Here is a 19,201-nt window from a genome sequence, read left to right on the forward strand (position 1 = left end):
TCTCGACTTTCCTGTGTTCCTCCCAAGAACATTTCATAAAACTCCCAAATTTAGCTGAATATTTCTAAACCAATTGATACCCAGTGTTTATTTGGGCAGTTACTTCAAGGAAACAATTCTATAGGCAGGGAAGAGAGGCAGGGAAGAGATCTCAGTCAAGTACCTCCCTGCACCTACCTCTACATCAAGCAAGGTGTCACAACAATAATGATTATTAGAGAATAGCCTCAATTGTTTCATATATATATATATATAAATCAACATTAAGTGTTAAATGAGGTCTATGGTTTGATATAATGTAGATGATAAAATTTTAAGACATGAGTGAAGAGACTTTTATTACTGTGGTAGACTTGTAGGGAAAAAACCCATCCAAAATCATAGAGTTAGACACAATAAAGAAAGTCTTACTAATGTAGAAACATAAATTGGAGGATTCTCAATTTTAAAATCATAAAATGTTATTGAAATAAGGGAATCCATTCTGCACGTTTGTTATAAACATATCCTAGTATAAGAGAGGGAATTTCTTTTCATTACTGATCAAGATATTTTAAAAAGATTTAACTTTGATATTGATCTTATTTCTCAAATGATAATTTTTGATACTGGCTAATAAATGCTTGATTGATTCTTGTAATTGAAGTTTTGCTATGGATGTAAAAGCACAGTTTTCAAACAGTGTAATACATATGAGAGATCGTTTGTTGAAAACCTTAAGAACTTGTAACCACATTTAATCTCATTTTGTAATTTCTGTGCCCTCTTCTGTTACACAGTGAGAGTCACTGAGGGTGACTTGAGACCTCCAACTGGAAATCCCATATTTCTGGTGCTGTATTGCATCCATTGCTATCAGTGGAAGTGAGAGCTCCTTTCTCCCTGAGGAGTAAAAAAAAAAGTTGTATGAGAGCTGAAAACAGGGTATTGTCCCTTATTGTATGTAGTGAGAGATGGTAAAATGCAGCATGTCTGAATACTGAGCTCTCTCTGCCGAGCAGGAGATAAACCTGACATTTGATACTTAGGCTTGAAAATTGTGTCCATAATAGTGCTTAACTGTTGTTTGCTCACCCCTAAGAGTAACAGTAGCCAGAATTGACAACAGAGACATTTTTATTAACCTGAAATAAAGCAAAATATTAAATAGACTATATACAGCATAACAGTGGTTTATATGGCCATATAAATCTCTTGCAATTTGTGTCCAATTCCAGATGTCCAGTAGCAATGTTCAGGATGATAGCCCTGTTTTCCAGAGTGTATTAATGTAAATATGAGAGATACAAAGCCTATTTTGGGCCCTTGAGTCCTGAGTACACATATGAAATGTGCTTGGCTTGTACCCACAGGACAGAAAACAATGAGCAGGCATGGAATGCAAGGAGCATTAATAAAGGTATGGCCATGCTGCCCTAGCTCAGCTTTCCCTAAAATCAGGAGTGAAGACTTAGGTAAAAATCTATATGGCAAGTCCTTCATCAGCATAGCAAGGATTTTGCTTATGTTCCTGTCTTTTCCTGTCTTTCCCAGTGTTCATCAAGTCTAGATGCCTTTTTCCCCTGTAATTCTCTGGAACTAAGTTTCCTGTCCTAGAAGTTTAGTTGTTACTCTATGGAGGACTATAGTCAGTGCCTTATTTCACTTTTGCCCATTAGTATGAGTGAATAAATTCATACTGACCACAAAGTTAATGCAATGGGCAGGAGGAAATTATCAGCAGCAGTGTAAGGGTAAATCACTAAGGCAGAACGTTCTCCCTAAGAGCGGGACAGTGGAGAGCAATAACACACATGGCAAGGAGGAAAGTGAGTTGTGCATAAGGAGAATATTGCAAATAATAGTCCCTCAAATTATGTAGTTTCTTGGGACATCAGCTGATTAAAAATTTTGCTGTTTTCTTGATGTAAGAAATGTCTGCAAGCTCCCTTGTTAATCTGGGAAAATAGAATGTGGGAGCATTCTATGTTATCTAATTCTATGTTATCTCAAACCAGTGTGGAATATATATAAACCTGTGTCAACAGCTAACTCAGTTGTGGATTACAAGATGCAATGGCAGAAAGCTTCAGATGCAGGGTTTGATCCTGGGAAACCATGACTGTTGTTTCACAGATACGCAAGGAAGGAGGCTGGTCTGGTTTCAGTTTTATTACAGTAATTAAGATAATGTCTGTTTTGGCTGCTGGATGGCGAATCAGATGCAAGTCTGTCTGAACCTTGGTTGTGCTTCTCACCACTTCCAGGGGACAGCAGCTCCAGCAAGTACTTAAGTACCTAAAACTTGTTCCTGAAATTACTAAAAGGTTTCACATCATCACTTTTACGCAGCAGTGCAATCCCTGCCCTGACAGTGTGAATTGTAACAGGGTCTGATAGGTGCTAAATGCTTCTTTATTCTTTTTTTATTATTATTTTACCTCTTTATTTTGACATCTCTTTCTAAATACAATCATTTAAAAGCAAAAAGTACCGATGATAGTTTTTAAACCCTAACAATAAAAAACCCCAACAGATTATATTCTAAGCCTGTTGAAAACTTGTGTTGCCATTTTGCTCCATGTTTTTAATCAGGAGTATATATTTCAAATATACAAACATTACAATGTATACCCTTGGAGAGGCTTGTCTGCTTGTTAGCTCAGTCAGTTTTTAAAACAATATATTTTCAGATATAAACAGTTTGCTCCTATTGAAGCCTGGAGAAATTGTAGTTTTATTCTTGTTCTGCGGAGTATGCTGTTTCTCATCAAGCTGTATTGAATTCCTGTTTTTAATAAATAGTGGTGTATTTTAAGCAATGAAGTACCACTGTTTAGTATCTTTCTTTCATGTGATGAATATATCCATGTTTTTAAATTCTTAAACCTTTTTTGTGAGTGGTAAACCCCGTACCAATTCCTGACACTCCTTGATGGCCAAAGCTGAAAATGATAATGGTGACCCATAATGAAAATTCCCTGCATTTCATTAAAACTTTTTATTTTTTTTAAGAACCTGCAGGTTGTTTGACCGTAATATAAATATTTGCCTGTTTTTCTATGTTAGATATAAAGACTGGTAAAGTTTGAAAGCCTGTCTGTTTTCCCAGCTATATCAGCCAATGTAAAAAATCCGGTAAGTCTTGCTTCCCTTCAGGGATTAATTGAGGGGCTTTTGTCCATAGTGACTATTTTACTTTGGCAGCTGTTACAGACACAGAGACAAAGCTTCTTTAAACAGGAGAATTAAAAGGAAGCACAGCTACAGGAATCTCCTCTCTGAATTTCAGTTACCTAAAACCCGGTTTTCTGGCGTGACATTGTCATCATCTTATGTTGTGAAGATTTTTAGGGGTTTTTACTTCAGTCTGTCCTGTCAGTCAGCACTGAATTTTCACTGGGCTTTCCTTTGAGGTGGACTGATAAATGTGTGAAATGCACTGTTGTACAGACTTGACCAAAATCACTCAAAGTACCAAATGGAAAAGTTTGTGCTTTATTTTCCGACATCTCGTGTAGATTTTTTAAAGATACTTTAAAGCCCACAGTGAGTATGAATATCATCTTTTACCTTTTTATTGTAAACATTTAGGCTTAAAGTGGTGTAACTGACAGTTCAACCCAACAGGAACCAGTGGCCTGTTCATATACCCATGAACCATAATACAGGCAACATCAAAAATAAATGTTTCTGGCAGTTTGTTCATTACATCAGATCTAGCAGAGAGATTTTTAATTTCTTTTTAACAGCTTTGTCCTGTGGTATAACTTTGAAATTTTTGGTCTTTTCTGTGAAAAAAATAATGTTTGCATTTTGAGCTATTTTACAGTTGACTTTTTTATGTATATTTTGATTCATTCTCTGCTCCAGAGCAGCAAAAAATGGGAAAAGGATTTCATCCAGCAATGTAAGCTTTTTCATATGGAATTGTTTAAAAATAATGATGGAGTGAGAGTTGAAAGCAAGCTGACTTTAACCTTTGGTAAAATCGGTCAATCTTCTCATTGCATATAGTCAGAAAAAGTTCTGTGAGGTATCATATGCAGTAATTAATTTGGGGTTATCATTTGACTGTGAGTGTTCTTTTCTGTTTTGTACTGCCGAAAAGATTGAAATTAAGAAATACTGGTTGGCGAGATGAGCTGTGCTCTCATGTGATCCCTGTGGCAATAAACATTCTAGTCACTCAGGAGGAGTTAAGTGACGGTTAGCACATTTTGGCTACTGCATCCTGCAAAATAAATCATTGGACATCAGAAGGTATTTTGAAGTGAGGAGTACTGGGGAGTCCACAGACACACAAAGCAAAGCTGTAACCATGGTGGTCCCAGACCTGTTTGTTCTCCCTCCTTTTGCAGCCATCCTGTCTCTCTCCGCCTCTGCAGCCAGGTTCTGTGCCAGCAGGGCTTGGAAGTGTGCAGCAGGAATCTGCCTAAAGGCACAGCTGGCACGGCCAGGTGATGGCTCAGGAAGTGTCTCTGCTGACTCCATTCACACACACTCACTTAAAGACCACAGAGCTTCAAAATGAAGACTTTGGCCATGGATTCCAGGCGTAGGAAAAGGAAAGCCATGCCATAAATTGTTGTGCAGTGTAGCCCCACCCAAACACACTTAGAACTCTAGTATTTTTTCCACTTTTTATTCTTCATGGAGTAAATCTTAATGTCTTACGGAAAACAGACACAGCTACGTTTCTTTTGGTCTTACTGCGTTTCACTAAAGATCTGATTGCTTCTTTCAGAGACTTGTGAACTACTTCTGCAGTCTGGAGTGGTTTTTGTACAGCACAGGTATCTCAGGAGTAGGACTGGGGCATTGATCCTGGAGCTAGCAGCAGAGGACACTGTGCTTTTAAAAGCTTTTTCAGTAGCATTGAACATTCACAGACTGCAAATAGAAATAACTCAGAAAGAAATTGTACCCATAAGTGCTAATTTCAGGTAAGATCACTCCCTGCACGTGTGATCCAACTGGTGAAAAGCAAAGGTGAGTCATCTGAGCAACTGCTTTGTGAAGGTAAAGATATGAGCAGACAGTGATGGAAGCAGATGGGTGCCAGTAGAGCAAGTTGAGTACAACCCAAATACCGTCCTGTTGTATTCCCTGGGCTCAGGGCTCCTCTGGGACATGGAGAAGGCAGGTTCATTACCCTGCTCTGCCTGGTTTTCCCTTCAGTCCAAGGAAGCGAGGGGGTGCTGCTACAAACAGAAATTCTCGTGAACAGACTTTGGGTTGGGGGAGGTAGTGCTTTCTTACCTGCTTTATTTGCTTCACTAGAAAAAGTGAAAACAACAGAACGAGGTGGTGGTTGCCAAAAGTTGGTAGTTGCTGAGTTCATGGGTTAGTTGCTCTGTTGAAGACAAGTGTCTGTATTGTAAAAAGCAGGAATAGTCAGCCTGCCTGGGATCTGTGTTGGAAACATCACTGGAGCCAGAGCAGTGTCTGTAACAGAGGGGTGCAAGGTGCTTCTGATACAGATACAGAAGAGATTATTAAGAGCTGTTCTAGTCAAGGGAAAGCTCTTTACTGGTTCTGGTCAACAGGAATATTCTGAAGCCTCTGCGTGTCTGGTCTTCACTTTTGCAGATTATTTCAGAAAGTGGTTCTAGTTTCCACTACTTTCCCATTTCCTTTGCTTTTATTTGTTATAAAAGAGAAAAATATCCTCATTCATTTGGGTTTTTATAATATTTTCTCTTATCACCTGTCATGTTTTCCTTTAATTATAAAAAAGAATAATATCTTCGATATTGACACTTCCTTCTTTTTTTTCTTTTCCTTTTCTTTGTTTTTTGTTTGTTTTTTTTTAAGATGGAGACATAGTAGATGAGATAAGGGCTAGATTTTGATGTAGCATATTTTCAGTGTTACTGTTCACAGTATCTTAATATTTTAGTGTTTCCTTTGATTACCAGTATCAACTAAATGTGTTTCCAAAGTGAAGTTTGGGTAAGTTTGGGTAATTTATGTGATGGGTTTGAATTAGAACTCTGAGTATATGAAACTTGCTGAATTATTTTTGGGCTTTATTTTGTACTTGCCTGCCTCCCACACGTTATTTAGCCTCCAGGGTAGAGACAATCTGAGTCTTCCTTAGTAGTCATTGTCCTGCATCATCTTTTGGATTATTAATAATGTGAAAAAACTAAAGTAGTACAAATCATGGAGGGGTTATGTTAAGTGCTTTTTAAAGTTTGGATGTGAGAACGGAAAGGGCATCCTGGGTTATTTGCCTGTCTGTGCTGATACCCTAGATAACCAAAAGCCTTCCCCATTATTTGATGTGCATCCCCAAAAGGTGGCAAAGAAACCCAGTTCCCACGTGCACGAGCTGTGCTGGTTTGTCTCGAGCGTTTCATACTTAGTTGTGTTTTGCTGCCCTGTGCACTCTCCCATAACAGCATCTGACTGAAATAAGAAGTGGTGTGTTTTCTTACTGCACAGCTACTTCATTCCTGCAGAGCTATTTGATTAAGATCATCTGTTCCCAGTAACTTTGCTCCGTAGGTAGGCAGTTTGTTCCCGTGCCTGCAGCCCGGCACTGCGGCACTGAGGGGCTCCAGGGAGTTCCCCCACGCTCCTGGCTGCTACTGCAAGCAAGAAAGGTGAGTGTAGGCTACTGACCTGAGACAGGGCTTGCCTGGAGCCCCTAAAGTGCTCCCAAAGTGCCCCCAGGCTTCCAACTTCAGAGCTGTCAGATCTTTGTTCTCGCGCTGGTTTCGAGCACAAGCCCCAGGATGTGAAGAAAGATGTTGAACAACACAGTAGCACTGCAGTTAGAGAGTGTGAGATGGTGCCCTAATTATTGAAAGTATTTTCTGGAAGTGCTGTGGTTTCTTGACACATTAGCCATTGGTTTTTTTCCTTGTTACCAGTTTCCTGCTTTTCTAACACGTGCTGTATCCCGGGCAAGTTCCTCCTCAGCCGGCTCGATGTTTTTTGGCAGGTCTTGGAACATTTTTGACAACACACGCCAGGACCCCACAGGACTAACAGCAGTTCTTCAGGCTACGGATCTGGTTGGAGTCTTGCATATGCTGTACTGTGTTCTTTTCCACGGGACAATTGCAGATCCAAACACAGCCAGTCCTAAAGACAGCTATGCCACCAACACAGTCCAGGTTGCCATTCAGAGTTTACGTTTCTTCAATAGCTTTGCTGTTCTTGACCTGCCTGCCTTCCAGGTAACACATGTTTTAACACTTTTCTTAGTATGAAAATGTTAATTATTGATTATACCTCTGGACTGAGTTTTGACTGAAGGAACTTTCACAATTAAATGTTTAGGTTTTATGCGTAAAGTTTGTAACTGTTGTTATTTCCACCGTATAACTGTGGATAATGAATTTAATCAAAAGCGAAAATTTAGAATACATGAAATGCTAAATCCAATCCATTACATTTTCTAGCTTCTTTTTATTTGCTTCTGCTGTACTGTGTTTTATATTTAATGAGTCTCAAAAATGTAAAAAGAAAAATTTTTATCAAAAGCATGAAATAAAAATTTTTCTACTGTGAAAAGATTGGCTTGTAGTATAACCACAATTTCCATTTTCCAGTGCTTTCAGTGGCCACCTGCTTTAAGATTGTGCAACTGAAACTGAAAATCATTTGATACCAATTTTTTTTATCCAAGTAAAATTTTATTGACCAAAATTGTAAATTTAACTTTCCGTAATTTTAATTAAAGGAAAAAATGAAAAAAAATACCTGGGAAGGTAAGTGTCTGCTTACCTTTGCCTGTGAACAGAGTTCAAGTGTAAAGGAATCATTTTGCCGTACAAAGAAAATACAAATACTGGTATATTTCTCAGATAAATTGGTAAAGTTGTATTGTTAGTATAAAACACCTGTCAAAAAGCATTGCTTTGAAAACACATTTAGCAGCATCAATCTTATGCAATTCATCAGAACAGGTTTCTTTTAATATGTAATTGGTAAATTGTACCACACACTCCATCTGAAATGCACTAAACTCAGAGCTTTGCACAAGCGAAGAATTTGATGTTAAGTCTCCTTCAGTTTGTGTTTCTTGCCTTTGATTTTCAGTCCATTTAGTATCTTTAACAACAGCAACAAGCCATTTGTGTAGCAGTGTTCATTTGTATGGATGCAGCTGCAGGATCCAGTCCAGTCAGGGTTTCTTTACGGGGACATAACGGGATATTTATTGGAGTTTCATGTAAAACAGCCCTTACACACACTACTGACTCCAATTTCTTTCTGTAAATCAAGGGGTACCAAAGTAGTTCTCTCCTCCCCCTTGCTCAGTACCTCTTGGTTTGACACTGGCTGTTTATATGTTGCTGTAGGTATGACAGGTACGTGCCAGAGTCAGGTTTGAACTGGGACAGGTGCAGCTTCCAGGGGAGCTCCAGCAAATCCCGCTGGCTGAAGGGCTTCTCCCTGATGGCCCAAGATTTTTAAATCCCAAGATTTAAAAATTATTTTTAAAACACCATCTTCTGCTTACACTGCCTGTGTTTATCCCTCTATCAGTGCCATAATATCTCAGCATTTATAAGAAACCATGAGTTTGTTGTACATAAAATGCTGCAGGTTAGTCACTGCTGCATGAAGGGTGCAAACCCAAGCAGTGTGAGACGTTTCCCTCAGCTCCCCGGCACAGAGCTCGCTCGGGAGGAACCCCTGAGCTTGGTCTGAGCTGTAGCATCGTGCTGTTTGTGAGGGACAGGCACACTGGTGCAGCCTCAGCAGCTCTCCCTTTCAATGCACTAATGTGATTTGTTCCTGTGATGTTAAAAATAACACACCTGAGGCAGTTGGCTGTCCATCCTGACCCTGTGGGCCGGAGCAGGCTGGCAGACAGCAGAGGGAAAAGCCCCGTTTGTGCACTGTCTGATTATTATCTCCAAGGAATAGTTTTATCACTTATTAGTGGGACTGTAGAATAGGGGGATTTGATTAACAGAAGAGGTCTGGTATTCTAGAGTTTGTATTAGCACAGATGGCTCATGGGTATATATTTCATTTGATTTGACAATCTAAACAATTGAAAGATGGTAGTGAGAAACAACGCAGGGTCCTGAGCTGATATTAATTCTGGCTAAAAAGGAAGCATAGTTTCCTTGAAAAATTAGTTTAACTTTTATACACAAACTCAGGTGCCCTTTGACCTGTTGTTATCAGGGAAGGTTAAACCCAGAGTGCTGGGTCACAGCATGCGTGGCCAGCACTAATTAAATAAGGGTGGACCTGAGAACATGGCATTTACAGGATGTAAAGCAGTAAATGGTGGCTGTTTTGGGCATTAAATGTTGAAAATATACTGACTTACCAGAATGCTTGAGGTTCAAGGTGGAAGGTATCCACAGCTGAGTCTGGTTTAATTGTCAAGGATTCTACTTTTGCTGGGTAGATTTGGAGTTCGATAAGACTAAACTATGCTACAGCCTGGGATTTATGTACATGTACTTAGCACAGGCTACAAGGTAGAAAAGGAAGAAAACTCTGAAATGAAAGAGATTTTCTCACAGGCTTGCACTGCTGTTTCATTAGAGTTAGGAGACTGTCATGCTCATTCCTTGTGCTTTAGTTTTCCCCTTTGACCCTGTGTCGCTCTGTCTGTTTGACATGTTTATTAAATAGAGGCTGTAGGCTGCGCAGATAAAATCTAATTCTGAATCTCCACGTTACAGCAATTTGCCTACATTTAAAAAGCATCCCAAGAAGCTTTACAGCTGAGTGTTCTCTCCTTTTGGATGTTTCTAAGTTTTTTTAATGTTTGAAAATTCATTATTTGTTATTAATCGTTGTATTCCATTCAGAGCATGAGTTATTAAGAAGAAATGCATTTTGCTCTGTTGCAGAAATGAAGATGGTTTGGTTTCTTTTGCTTATTCCTACGAAATATTATTAACATTAAGTTTTCCTGGAACATCTAGTGTATATCAAATGGAATGGTCAGACTAAGGCTCCACTGAATGTCAACTAAGCAGAATCCAATTTTTCCAGTGTCCCTTGAAAATTTGAATCTGTTCTTGCTTTTGTGGCTTTTAATGTTATCGTCCAGTTGTGAATGATAAGTGACTGGAAGTGAAGTGACTGGAAGAAGAGATTCTGTCCTCTGCAGCCATTGCAACAAAAAACATAGTCTGTACTGAAAAAACCCAGAAGGGTGCAGCTGATGTGTATACAATTCTAACGAGTTCTAGGACGTACTGCTAGAGTGTAATTTGTGTTTCTTGGCCTTTTTTCCAGTCGATTGTGGGTGCCGAAGGACTGTCCCTGGCCTTCCGGCACATTATCAGCTCCCTGCTGTGGTACTGCTCCCAGCACACCTGTGAGGGGTTGCTGCACGAAGTCATTGTCTGTGTGGGCTATTTCACTGTAAACAACGCAGATAACCAGGTAAGGCAGATGGCAAATGGGATCAGAAGTTATCAGGGGCACATTTAGTCATGGTTCCCTCCAGAAAACTAATCCCCTCAGCATTGGTTTTGAAGCGCTCGGGATTCGTTTGAGCACGAAGTGTGTGTTTGCAAAAGAGAAACTGAAGTTGTATCTTAAGACAAAGGCATTAATTTTATGTGGCCATAAGCAAAGTCCCTGTTCTTATGCAGACAAGGATGCTGACATTGCATTGATTTTGACTAGCCTTGCTCTATGCCAAGGTATACTTAGAAACTGATATTCTTAGTTCCAAGTTAGCTTCATGTCAGCTTGATCAGATGGTTGTGGTACTTTTTTTAAAGCCAACTAAGCTACTCTGCCATGAAGACTTGTCCTTGGATGCCAATGTAGCCATCTCCCTGTTTGCCTGTGTGCTTATTTAGGTTTAAACCATTCTTCTCCTTGAATCCTTTCAGTAGTAAACCAAAATACCCTGTCCAACAGACAGTGGGAGTTGCCCTTTAGCTTCCCTGACTGTGTCCACTTTTGCCAGTGGATTCTGTGACCACTCTTATTTGCTTATAAAATAACCCAGACACAAACCTCCAAAAAGATTTCAAATATTTTAGTCTTTAAAATCTCCAGGTTTCCTCAGCTTATATGTAACATCTCAGAATGTATTGGGCAGGGCAGAGGTTGGCATTGGCACTTTTGAGTATGTGAACCTGACTCTGGGTGTGTAGATACTGCATTGTGGTGCCCACATCTTGGGTATAGTTCAGTTGGATGCTGTATCTTGTGGAGTTACTCACGGTGTTCTCTCTCCATACTTTTACCACCTGCTTCCTGGTTTTGCTCAAATTTTGGGGTAGGGGTTCAGGATGAGGAGCTCAGTGCCCTCAGTTCAGCTGATGAGCAGAAGGAGTAAGTGGTAAAACTTTTCAGTGAAGGTTTAGAGAAAAGCTGCTCAATGTTCTTGACTATAGTTGAGAAACTTAGACCTAGAAATTCTCTGTAGTTATTGACTATAATTGGAACACTGTCATATCTTAAAGCAGACAGTGCTGTCACAAGTATTACATAATTCTGTAGTGATGTTTCTGTGGCTTTGGCTACAACTGGAGGGAAGATCCTGCAGCCTTCCTGCCCTGTGTGACCAAATCCCACTCAGGATCTGGAGCTGATTGGGGGCAGCACTTTAATATGGCCATTTTTAAATCCGTGTGATGTTGCTGCCATTTTGAGTCCCTGTGCTGCCTGACGGGTCGAGCTGGCACCCAGAAGGGCCAGCAAACTCTGTTGTCTTTTCTCTGCAGTTTAAAAATTTCTGTTCTGGCACACAAGTACAAACAGATGTGATTCACTGCTTGGAGGATTTGCCACTACAAACGTGCCAGGAATAGTGCAGGAGAGGGATTTCCTACCAGCAGTTCCAGTCTGCAGTGCCCGTCGCTGTCGGTGCCCCAGGGCGAAGGTCCCACCGTGGGGAGTGGGCACCGGGCCATGGCAGCAGCTGGCTGGGGCTGGGGGGTTGCCATGGGCCATCCAGAGGCAGTACGTGCTTCCCAGATGGGGATTTGGAAGGGTCTTGGAGTCTTCAGCATGTGCACTTGGGCTTGAGGTCATGTGCAATCACTGATCCGCCCCGTTTCAAGATTTAAAGGTGGTTTATGCAGCTCTGAGAATCAGGTTTAGGGCTTTGATTGAACAGCCGTAGTATGTCAGTACTTTTCATACCCTAAAAACTGTCTTTTAGGGTGGTTTGCTGTAGAGGTACTGTCTCAAGAGATACCATGATGTGCTTAACTTTTTTATGTTATTTCTGATAGTCCTCATTAATAAGTCTTTAACTGAGGAAGTGGCATTTTGATTTGGCTTTTTTATTTAAAAAAAAAAGTTTTTAAGAAACTGAAGCGTTCCTCATTCGTGTACTTGCAAAATAGAGGGAAAGTTTTTTAGTGGAAGGAAGCAATTTTCCTATTACTACAAGGCAAAGCAGTAGGACTTGCTTACAGCCGTTATTTTCAGGTGCTGTTGGTGTTGTGACTTCCACTAAAGACAGACTGCCTTTCATGCAAAGGGAAGTGCTTTCTATTCATTCAGTTATGGTTTAATTTTTTATTATGTTATGAGCTTCCAATTTTTTTTCTTTCGTCGTTATTATCCTACTAAAAATAAAAAATTGGTCTCACAGTGAAAGTTTTCAAATAGTAGGCTTGAACTCCTGGCAAGAACAGTGTAATAAAAATAGATACACTAGACTCGAGCTATGAAAACAAATTTCCATAAAGCCAGATAGTTCTGTTTATTTAGTATTTGAACCAACTTGAACTGAGTCAATAACTGACATATTTCAAAGCAGATTCATGTTCTTCTTGCAGTCAAATGTGCATTTGTTTGGAAATCTTTGTAGGTTAAAGTCTTTCCCTCTCTAAATTTGTATTCCTTATTACAAACAGAGGTATGTTTTCAGTCCTTTCAACACTCCAAACAAAAAAGGTCTAACAGTTGTTTGGAGTTTTCAGTATCTCTTTTGCGATTCCTTTGTCTACCCACATCAGTGGATAAATATCCAAAGCAGCATAGTGGAATAAAGCAAAAAAGGCATTAATAATTAAAAAAAAAAAGGCAGTTCCCCAGTTTGGAGAATAGATAGATTTCTAAAAAGGAAATTTTACAGCCTGTCAACCTCAACATTGACCTTCTGTAGTAGTACTGTGATTTAAGTAAGTGAACTATTACCACTGTGCAGTCAAAATCATAAAAGGGCAATTTCCTAAATATTTCACATTCATAGAACAAAATCTTCCGAGAGCATCATGTGCCAGTCACTTAACGTAACATGGGTTTGTCTTCGTTTTCTGCGCTGGCTGTAAGAGTCTTTATGTTTAGCTGAGTGGCCAATTGAAAAGGAAAGGGGTTTTTCTGTTGTATGGCTTTGAGATTCCCACTTCCCTGCAGTTTCCAGGAGCCCGGAATCCGAGGGGGCCTCCCGGAGAGTCCCTCACACGCACACGGAGGCAGTGGCTGGGCTCCCACTCGGTGTTTTCACCACGGCTGGCTCTTGGTCCAGGCCCAGTGATTCTGCTGAGGAGCAGTGAGGACAATGGATTCCTAAGGAACACATTCCTAAGTGTTTTGATAGTGCTTGCTCTGTTTATTTTAAAAAGACTGATTTTGCTGACTCTGCCCACATATAATATATTAGTAATATTCCTTTCCTTTTTTCCTATTTTGTTTTAACATTCATAAAGCTTTCCCAGGGCAGCTGCTGTCGCTGAAGAAATAAATCAGTTATGAAACTGAAAATTTCAAAACCCAGGGAGTGTTTCTTTAATATTTTAAATGGCCCAACGTCAGCAGTGCAGCCCGGGCTGCACTGTCTGTTTTGTATCGGCACGTGAACTTGTGTTTACTACAGAGCCAGACAGCCTGGGCTTCACAGAGGGTTCTGTAACTGTGCCACAGCTTTATTAGGCATCTGCTCTGCATGAACTATGAGCAAGGAAAAGGGATTCTCTTTTTTGGGCCACCATTTAATCTACCACCATACGAAAACAGGTCCCATGGTACTAAGGATAGACACATAAAACTAAACTGCATAATAAAAATAATGTCCAATCTTTCAATAGCCAGCCGTGCTATATCAGACTGTAGAATTACGGTTTCTAATTAAAATGTTCTTGTTAATTAAAAATATCCTCCTATTTCATTACATTTTTATTCCCTTTCGTTGTTTGATTTAATTAGTATAATGAATATAATTACCCTGTGCTGTCAACTCACCTCATTTGCATATTATATTGGATAATTGAATGTGGCCCTGTAATTAAATTAACACGAATGACAGACGATTTGGCTTCTTTCACATTGCTGCATTGGGAATAGAAATCTTTCCATATTCATTGCAGTTAGGGGATATTTTTCATCTGAAAAGTCCTCACAAATCAGATCCTCAGACTGAGGATCTTGTCTGACAGGCTCCAAAAGAAGTTGCATTGTTCATTTGCATTGCCATCTCTTTATTTAAATAAAAATAGCTTTTGTTCTCCCAGTTTTTGGCACACAGTGTATTTAGAGTGCTTTAGGAGAATCCCACTAACTTTGGGGACTTGTAGGATATGGAACTGTATAATTCTAAAAGATACTATTAATAGATTGCAAAACCAGATCTCTTCGAAAGAGCTGGAGGGAAAGTGTGTGCAGCTTTTCAAAACATAATTATAAAATTAAGATTTGTAAATAGAAGTAAAAACTTTTCTCAGAAGTTTTTGGAAAAATTTGAAGACACACCATGTGTCTTTCAAAAAGGAATTTCATCTCCCAAAAGTTTGTCTTCCAGTTGCATAAGTCTCACTTATTTCTCTGTCCCTCCAAACCCTCTATCCCTGGACGCTTCTACCCACTAAGAATAGTATGTTATGCTTATTATAAACTTATAAATCATTGAAATGCTAATATCTAATAATCCATGTGTTGAAAATAGAAGCAAATGGCATTAGATTTAATAGTATCAATCACTAGAAATTTCTCCTTGCTGTATAGATGTGGAAAACTTATTGCAAAATACGTTTCAGGCATCCCAGCTAGCTCCAGTTAAAGGAGCAAGGAGCAGTAAGATTGCAGGATTTTTTGGAACAGGAATTTCTCCCATGTTAAATATATAAAACATCACACAGCACTATCACAGGTATAAATATAATGTTTAAAGAAACTAAAATATTTTATGGTAGGCACAGTTCCAAAAGGATCATGGAATTTATCACTCATTCCCAGCACACAAAGCATGGCAGTTATTCCCCAGGAAAGGCTTCATATCAAGATTGTCTTTTCCCTTTTTTATTAAATGATTGACTTATAGTTATATTTTCTTCCCTTTTTGTGTGTGGTAAGTCTTACTCGTGTCATAAAATGGCAGCACCCTTTGTCCCCCAGTGTATATCACACACATATATATCTGTGTGACATTCATCCTGACTGTGGTTAGAAGCACTGTAAGGGACACTTACAGAGTGACTTTAGATTAGGAGTGACCTTTGCTAGGGAAATTATTTTGTGCTTTTGACAGAGTTAGTGCATATTGAGTTTCAGTATGTGGCCAGTTTCCTCTAGTGTTAGCGTGGAGGAAGAAAAATACTCCTAAATGGAAAAACTGTCAAAATCAGAAGTCGACAGGAAAACTTGGAAGTTATAAAAATATTACGTAGAGTTTCCATATGGGTTGTTTACTAAAGGCCATCATTAAACTTTCATTATTTGTGTTGCTTTTGGGGCTATGGAGGGACTGGAACAGTTTTGATCTGGTAGATGGAGTTTTTGAAAGCACAGCACAAGAGTGAAGATGCAGGAATTGGAAGTTACCTTGTAGTTAACATCCCTATCTGTAAGTAAATAGTATCCAAAATTACTTAATTCTGATTTTCTTAGTTTCTTCTCAAGAGGGATTTTTAGGAGTATTGATTTCATGTTGAGGTTGTGGGTTTATTTCTTTAAACCTTAGAAAAGCACAACCCTGACCTTTTAAAGCTTTACAGGTCCGCACAAAAAATACGCCTGGTAAATTTTGTGAAATAGCTGATTTTGGCAAGCGAGTGATTCATGTGAAGTTGTAGTCTTGACTCCCATTTAGAAGCACTTCAGCTTGTGAACAAAAATCCCCTAAGGATTAAACTCCCCACGTTAAAGCGGAGTACATTAAGCCAGCTCTGTAATGTGTGCTTTTGCTCCTCAGACCACATAAATTCACTGAAGTGAACCAGTGTCTTCAGGAAGGATGGCATTCCTGTCTGGGCAGTCAGGGAAAAGCGGGGATGCCTCTTAGGTAATTTGTCAGACACCTTTGTTGTTTGAGCTTACTGATAAAGCTTTTCTTTTCTAAGAATGAACCATGACAAAGCAAAGCAAATACGGCCCAAGCATTTGGGGCTGCACATTTCTTAATTGCATTTCCAACACTCCAAAATGCATCCCGGTTTAGTTTTTTTCTATTTTGCTCTTTGAGAGGATGTGGGGAAGGTAATTTAGTATGAGCAAAGACTTAATGTGAAATCAAGTGCGTTTAGTTTCGGTTCATGGTGGGCTGGCTGACTCCTGTAGGGAGGGGAAGAGAGAGTGTGTAGGAATTAGTGTGAGAAAGGAACGCGTTTGGATTTATCGTATTGTCTTATTCTCAAACTGTAAACACGAAAGAATAAACTTATCTCCCGGTGTCATCAAAGCCAGTGCTTTCAACAACCTTAAAATACAGGCCGCTTAGAGAGGAAGAGAGAGAGCAGTCAGCTAATGCTGCCTCCAGAGAGCAACGTTCTGATCTTACTCCTGGGTCGGGGATAAAAGGAGTTTGGTGGTCTCAGCTTAATCCCCAGTGGAACTTTGTCCACACGAAAAAGCACCACACAGTTTGGCGTAATCCTGCTCAATAAGCAGTTTGTTCTGGGCTCAGACCTGGGCCTGGGCCGCTCCGGGTTTGGCCGGTGGCGCTCCGGTGGCGCGGATGGAGCCGGAGCTTGCGCAACGCCCGCCGTCCTTCTGCCCTGCTCCCACCCTGGCGCTCCCTCCTCTGCGTGAGAATTACATTTCACACAGAAATTTAAAACAAAGTCTAAAGCCTGCAAATATTTAATCGGGCCTTGTGAGCTATTGTCTGTCTCGCCTCATGTGTGAGGGAACTCCCTGTGCTCCTGCCATAAACTCTCGGTTTCCCAAGTCCCTGCCGACCGCGCTGCCTGTCCCCGGCGTGGCTGGCCCCATGCAGAGGGAACGCCGGCCTGCTCTGTGTTCACAGCGCTGGGCTCGGCCAGTTGACAGTTCTTCCGAGCACTTGGATGCTGCTCTGAGGGTGGGAGCCTGCAAGAGGCCCAGAGAAGTCTCCCGAAGCTGTTTTGTCATGTTCAGCTCAAGTCACACTTGATCGAAGCGATACTGAAATGTAAAGAAAGAACAAAATGCATTAATTGAGTGCTATGGAAAATTTTGCTCGTCTTCCTCTCCTCTTAGTAAAGGGTAAACTGTAGCCCATTTTTCATGGCAGAAAAGCACATTTTCTTGCTCTCTGTTTGAAGCTTTGTCTCAGCCAGCTCTGTAACATGTCCAATGGTTCAGTGTTTCACAGGCTTCTTAGCTGATGATTAGATACTTTGACAAACCCTTTAGATTTCTTATGGAAGCCATAAGACAGAATGTGCTAGGAATACTAATTCTAAGGCTGCGTAGCTTACTTGCGAGCAGAGTTTTGGAGTGTGACAGAAAATGTTTGCTTTTGAAGAGGGAAAATGCTCTGAGACATACAAAAAGATTTTATGTGTTTTAGACTGTAATGTTTGAATTATTCACACCTTCTGGGGGTTTTGACCCAAACTAGCTCTGTTACCAGGGATGCTGGCAGAAACCTCAGCCAATAGAATAGTCTCCTTAAACTTCTGTTGACTATGGTCCTGTTTCTTCTCTACCCTTTAAATCATCTTGTTTCAGATGGTGCCCAAAGCAGCAACTTAAATGTATAAGTGGCGTATCCTCAAAGCTGAAGATGTCATTTAAGTGTGAAGATGAAAAACAGTGCTCTGAAAAACAGTGCAGGGCTACAACGGGCTAATTGTAATCATTTCAGGGCTCAGAATAATACCTGAGGGTTTGAGATGTGTCAAATGTGGGGTTTTTTAATTTTATCTTACAGAATATGTGTACTTCTCAGACATTTAATGTATAATAATCTTTTCTGATTAAAAGTTATTAGACCAACAAATATATAAATCTCCTTTTATGTTATTGTGGAAACAATGAAGTTTATAATTTTTTAGAAAGAAGTGATACCCTTAAGGTCCTTAAGTATATGATTAACACAAGAGCAACCTCACGTTTAAACATTTTTGTTAATATATCAAATGCTAAAATGCTGTCACTTCTGAAGTTAGGCTTTTCCTTAATACCTTTTCTAGTTCAGATATTAGATTACTATTTTATCCTGTAGCCTGGGCATAGATTAAATTCACAAGTACCCTCAATGCATATTAGAATTGTTTCTATTTTCCTTTCATCACGTTGTAATGAAGTTTATCTTTTACGATGTACGTTTAACATTTATTTATTGATGAATTTAATCTAGACATACTTCACTTGTTATAACCCAGGTGACTTGTTAGTTGTCATTTTGGGTGACATTTTTTCGAGAGCTTTGTATAAAGAACTTCTTTTCCTGGATTTCCCACTAGCACCACTTCTGGTAAACATTTTTACATCTTCACTGCAATGCCGTGCTGGTAGTTGCCATCGTCCTATCCTAAATGTTCCTACGTCTTAGGGTGATTACACAAAAACTGCTGGGATAATTTTTTCCTGTTATGTATGCACAGAGCACCCCTGAATCTGCTTAAACCATAGAGCTCTGAAAGGACAGTGCTTACAATGTGGTTTATAGGAAGACTAATGTTATTCCTGAACTCCCTTATCTTTCTCTCTGAAAGCTGACACGTGACGCTAAGAAAATAAACACCGGAATTTTTCAAATAGACAAAATTCTTATTTTTAAATTTGAATGTAGCATTCTGGAACTTTCTTTTTGCGTGGAGATGGTGCTCTGATTGCTGAGAAATGTTAGGAGGAATTTAGAGCATTCTTTGCTCACGGCTTTGCCAATAGTGGAGTTTGCAAAATGGAAAGAAAAGAGCTTGACCTTAAAACAGAAGAAGAGCCTAAGTGGTGACATATTCTGCTGATTAAATACTGGCAGTATGAGATCTGTTTATATAGAAGCAAAGAAATAATGCAGATCTAACTTTGAAGAGAAACTCTGGACTACTAATATAAAGACTTATTTCTTTTACAAAGTTATAAATAACCTGACATCAAACGAAAGGATTTAACTGTT

General features: G+C 39.6%; 1 protein-coding gene across 3 annotated transcripts in view; it reads left to right on the top strand.

The window, feature by feature from the left end:
- SCAPER (S-phase cyclin A associated protein in the ER) overlaps window positions 1-19,201 on the top strand; it is a 142,251-nt gene that overhangs the window by 112,022 nt on the left and 11,028 nt on the right. For all 3 annotated transcript variants that reach the window (XM_027712175.2, XM_039379267.1, XM_039379268.1), the window contains 2 exons: window positions 6,932-7,169; window positions 10,207-10,356. In XM_027712175.2, coding sequence (XP_027567976.1) covers window positions 6,932-7,169; window positions 10,207-10,356 — 388 coding nt within the window. The remainder of the gene's footprint in view (window positions 1-6,931; window positions 7,170-10,206; window positions 10,357-19,201) is intronic.

Source organism: Pipra filicauda, unplaced genomic scaffold, assembly GCF_003945595.2.
Source record: "Pipra filicauda isolate LSUMZ 115617 unplaced genomic scaffold, ASM394559v2 scaffold161_size1661140_pilon, whole genome shotgun sequence".
NCBI classification, from domain to species: domain Eukaryota; kingdom Metazoa; phylum Chordata; class Aves; order Passeriformes; family Pipridae; genus Pipra; species Pipra filicauda.